Source organism: Onychostruthus taczanowskii, unplaced genomic scaffold (genome assembly GCF_017590055.1).
Source record: "Onychostruthus taczanowskii isolate IOZ18803 unplaced genomic scaffold, ASM1759005v1 scaffold110, whole genome shotgun sequence".
Lineage (NCBI taxonomy): Eukaryota > Metazoa > Chordata > Aves > Passeriformes > Passeridae > Onychostruthus > Onychostruthus taczanowskii.
The window spans coordinates 51,510-56,644 of NW_024497630.1; the positions used below are offsets into that span (position 1 = coordinate 51,510).

Here is a 5,135-nt window from a genome sequence, read left to right on the forward strand (position 1 = left end):
CTGGAATGGGGAACAAGGATGAACAAAGCCCTGCAACCCACCTGGGAAGCAGAGTGGGTTTCTTCCTATTTTGTAGAAAAATAAAGGACATTTCTAAAAGTTCCTGGGAGCTCAGGAAGGTCCCCAAGAAAGGAATAAAGCCCAGGAGTGGCAGCTCCCTGTGTCCAGGTTTAACTGGTAAATACAGCAGGTTCAGTCAGCTCCAGGGGAGTTGTTTCCCCAGGAGATGCTGAGCCAGTCAGACAGAGGCACTGCTCTGCAGTAGCTTGAGCATCAAATGAGAGAGGAGAGAGGTTTACAGGAGCGTGGCTTAATTCCCAGCCGCCTGTCAGCTCGGAGCACACACATGTTCAGCTCTCACAGCCCAAGTAACTGATAAGAGCTCGTTTATTAATCCCTGGTAACTCAATCTGCCCTCCCAGCCCCAAGTGCTGAGCAGAAACGATGCCCTCAGGAGCTGGAGATCAATTTAAATTTCCAGAGCCTTGGTCCCTGACTCACTCCATAGTGCCAGTGCTCCTCAGAATAAGCAGAGAGTGGATTTTCTGTCACATCCCTGATCCCAGCTCCCCTTCCAGCAGTGCTGGCTGCCACATCCTGCTGTGCTGGAGTCATGGACAGGAGCTGTGCAGGGGAACACGTCTGACCAGCTCCCACCCCCTCCACCAGCTTTGGGAAGGATCCTCTGGGTGATGGTGCTTCCATGCAGCCCCATCTGGAGGGGAACAGGGACTCCAGGGCTCTTTGTGCTCATCCCTGGTGCTCACTGCAGGAAAAACTCCCTTGGAAGTGGCAGCTCCAACAGAGAGCTGAGAGTCGAACCAGACTGGAGGGATGAGGAAAACAAAGTCACTGACGTGGCCCAGGTGACACAGCCACAGAGGGGTGGGAGGAAAACCAGGTTAATGGCCCACATGCAAATCCTGATTGCTGCTTGTGCAGGAGCCTCAGCGACTCCCAGCACCCCTGGACTGGCTCCAGCCCTCCCAGTTGCACCTCTCAGGGGTCTCCTGGAGAATCAGAGCCACGGAAGGGGAGCTGGCAGCAGCCCAGCACTGCTGACACTGCTTCAGCAGCCCCCAAACACTGCTGACCATGAACTCTTTCATTCTGGCACGGCAGGTTCTGCTGCTCAATAAAAGGGCCATTTATGAGGGAACAGTCAATAAAGTGAGACTTGCTTATCACAGCTGGTTAGGAGTGGTTGGAAACTGCACCCTCTGGAATGGTGAGGGGTCACTGTTTCAGGACAGCTGCAGTGTCCTGGAGCTGAGGTCCCTCCTGCGGGTCTGGGACAGAGTTTGACATGCTCAAACTCCCCAGGTTATGGCCACAAAGCTGGAAAATGGACGTGGCCACTCTTCCCTGCTGGCCTGCTGCAGCTCCCGGGGCTCAGTGTCCCCTGCTCTGCATTCCAGCAGTGTCAGCCCATCAAGAACCTGCTCTCAGGAGCTGCTGAGCCTGGGGGTACAACAGGAGAGGGTGCTGGGGCCACCAAAACACCCTGGTGACAGCTGAGTGCTGGCACAAGAAAGAAAAAGGAGAGGACGACAGCTCAGATGAAATGTCTGCACTTTTATTGAGGCTCTGAACAGTCACAAACCTACAGCCCCTCTGCTCCCCAGCACTGCTGTGCCCTGTGGCAATGTCACCTCAAGGCGGTCCCCTCGGGGAAGGTGACACCCTGATGCTCTGAGCGCTCTGAGGCATTGACAGAAGTGTCTCTCCCTCAGGTCTGTAAGGAACCTCAGCTCCTGGGAGCTGTTTTGCAGGATCAGTGGAGAGTGAAATGCCCAGGCTTGAGCTGCCGCGGGTGGACAAGGTGCCTCCTGAGGATCCTCTGCAACAAATTCCTCCTGGCTGTCGCCACGGGGAGCTCCAGGGAGCTGCTCCTCGGACAGTCCGTGCCCAGGAGCCTCCTGTCCCTCTTCCCTGCCTCTTGGCTTTCCAGAGCCTCTGTTATTCGGATGTCTCTGGCACATCTGGCCAGGGGAAGCCCTGCTGGGGTCGGGCTGCTTCCGTCGTCCTTGTGACCGCTGACACGAGGACTTGGCTGCTTGTGGTCCCTCTGGCTTCCTCCCATCCCGGAGTCTTCCTCAGCAGCAGGAATCCCGGGATGTCTGCGGCAGAGACCCCGAGGGTGGCCTGAGCCCGAGTGAAAAAACGCCTCCTCGCTGGTGACCTGCGGGCTCCGCCCCAGGGTGACAAAGCCGTACGGGGTGGTGACCTTGGGGAGGTGCGGCAGGGACAGAGCTGCCAAAGCAGTGGGGTCTGGGTTGGAGCAGGATGAGTTGAAAGAGGATGAATTAGAGCCGTGCTCGTCCCGGGCTGCCGCGTCCCAGCTGCTCCTCCAAGCCGTCCCCTCCCCCGTCCCCTTGCCTGAGCATCTCCGCTTCTTGTGGATGTCCAGGGGCGGGATAACAAACTGCGGGATGCGGTCGGGGGTCACCACCTGGAAGAAGATGTCTCTGGAGCCGCTGCCCTGGAGCGCGGGGGGACACAGGGTGGCCATGGTGGCCCCGAGGGCCGGCTGGGCAGCGCTGGGCATTTATGCTCCGCGGCCACCCCCGGCTGGTGACGCGCGGTGACGGCACCGCCAGCTCCCCGCCGAGGTCCAGCGGCCGCCGGGACACGGGGCAGGCGGCTGGATGGAGGGGACAGGTGAGGACACGGCGCTGCCGCTGTCACGCAGGGCCGCTGGCTGTGTCACCCGCGAGGCGGAGGAGCGGGATGAGTCACCAGCCGTGGGCACCAGGTGGAAGGGGCAGCCGGGAGCGGCAGACAAACACTTCAGCTCTGTCTAGCAGAGCTCCCGTCGGGAAACGCTCCGGCCCACGCCATCCCCGCAGCCAGCGGCGGCTCCAAGCACCGCAGCCCGCTCCCTCCTCCACCCCTGGCCGGCTCCTTCCCGCAGCATCCCTGCGCTCTCATCCCGCTGGGCTGGCACTGAGGGGGTGTGGATGCCGTGGGACAGAGAGAGAAAAACGGCAAGCGTTTCTCACAGCGGCTTGTGAGAACTTCCAGGGAGTTGTTAAGGGTGTGATAACTTGTTAGTTAAACGATCTGCTGGTGGTGTTTTTCTGCTTCATCTTTCTGTTCTTCTCAAGGACGGTGAGTGAGGAAGGTGTTTTTGTTAACTAGCCAGTCAAATAGAATGTATCGTAGCACTCTATAAAAACCTTGTGGTTCTCTTGAATAAAGCCTTCTTTGCTCTTTTTCTACAATCCTGCCTCTCGCCTGTTCCTGCGTCATTCTCGGTGCAAGAGCGACAAGGGGGGACAGCCCCAGGCAGCGCCCAGGCCATGGGGAAGAGGCTCTGTGCCTCCCGCAGGAGGGAGGATGAGGAGGATGAAGCTGCTCTCTCAGCTTTGCCTTTCCCCCCCTGCAGCGGGGATGGGAGGGGTTTCCTGTCACTCTCCCCCAGCTAAGGAGGCTCCGGCACTCTCAGGGGGATAAAGGTGACTTTAGGGTGGATCCTGCTGGGAAAATGATGCAGACAGGAACAGCAGCTCCATCTCTGTGCTGGCACAGAGCAGAGGGGCCTCCCCTCACCTGGGATCAGTTTCTCCCTCCCCTGGGGGGCTCAGCAGGGCAGGCTCTGGCATCGCATCACCTCAGTTCTTAACACCCACACACAGCAAGGGGAGAGATCTCAAATCAGAGCCTTGGCAAGCTCCAGGAGACCTTAAACAGAAAGAAAATTAGCCCCTAACTGAGAGCCCTAATTGAGGCCCCAGCACTGATAGCAGGGGAGCCCCCAGCTGAGGGCCCTGGGCTGCCCCACCGATTAGCAGAGCCAGCAGCTCGTCAGGGTAATGAGGAGCAGATGGTGCAGGGCCTATAAGTGCCCTGAAGGCCACAGAGGGGTTAAGCCAGGTTTGTGTCCAGTCTCGGCTCTAGGGAGCAGCCCCCAAAGCAGGTCTGGCCACTGCCCAAGGGGAGGCTTGTGCTGGGGTCACTCTCAGAGCTGGGCTGGAGACTCTGACCTTTTCCTCTCTCTCCAGATGAGGCCACCCACCAGCACTGATTCCTTCTCCAGCAGGCTCCTGGGCCAGATCCTTCAGCTCAGCTTGGTCAAGTACCCGGTGAGTGGTGGTGGGGCTAAAACCTCAACACTGGCAGTTTCTGGGTTTTTTCTGCCAGATAATTTATTTTCTTTCAGTTTTAACATGTTATTAGACATTGGGAAGGAATTCCCCCCTGTGAGGGTGGGTAGGTCCTGGCACAGGGTGCCCAGAGCAGCTGTGGCTGCCCCTGGATCCCTAGAAGTGTCCAAGGCCAGGCTGGACAGGGCTTGGAGCAGCCTGTGACAGTGGAAGGTGTCCCTGCCAAAGATCAGGTGTGGAATAGGTGGTCCTTAAGGCCCCTTCCAACCCAAACAATTCCATGATTTTTCCTCTGCTTTCCTCCCTATTCCAACTTTTTCTCCTTGGCCTTGCCTTGATCCCCTTCAGCTGTTGGTGGCTGCAGCATTCCCCTTTCTCTCCCTTGCTGGGCCAGAAGAAATGTGACGGTTTTGGGAATAAAGTACAGCCCAACAGGTTCTGGCTGAAGCTGGTCCCAATTTCAGGAGAGAGCAGAGTTTAAGGCTTTCCCTGAGGGCTTTAAACACTTGGAAGCCCTCCCGTGTGCTGATGGACCTCTCTTTGCAGCTGAAGCTCCTTCAGAAAGCCTCTGGCTGGATTGGATTGGTGCTCCCTGTCGAGACCATCAGGAGCAGGCTCTGCCCCCCGTGCCAGTCCCCCTCCAGGCCTGGGCTGCTAGCCAGGAAGCGCCGGGGGAAGCTCCTGCGCCTGCTGCTCTCCCTGACTCCCACCAGGGTCCAGACCTTCCTGGGCCACCTCCCAGTTGACTGGGGCCACAGCAACATGTCCAAGGGTAAGAGCTGGGGCCTCCTGGAACACCTGGAGGCTTTGCAGCTGGGAGGAACACAGCGTGGCATTCCTGCAGGGAAAAGTGCTGTGTTTGTTCTGGTGGGTGATTGTGCCTCCTGTGAATCCCTGCAGAGATCCAGGAGGCTCCCATCAACCCAGCTAGCAAAGCCAGCAAGAGGAAGAGGGATGATGTGGCTCTGGAGCAGCAGGAGTCCTGGTTTGTGGTGCTGGAGAGGGATTTGCCAGAGAATGACTCTGAAG

The 5,135-nt window shown here is 58.2% G+C and overlaps 1 protein-coding gene across 1 annotated transcript; it reads right to left on the reverse strand.

Moving 5' to 3' along the window:
* Positions 1-1,584: 1,584 nt before the first annotated feature.
* LOC121345371 (C2 calcium-dependent domain-containing protein 4A-like) lies at positions 1,585-2,512 on the reverse strand. The gene has a single exon (XM_041422195.1). It carries the CDS (start codon positions 2,510-2,512, stop codon positions 1,775-1,777), a length of 738 nt encoding a protein of 245 aa, XP_041278129.1. The 3' UTR covers positions 1,585-1,774.
* Positions 2,513-5,135: the final 2,623 nt, after the last annotated feature.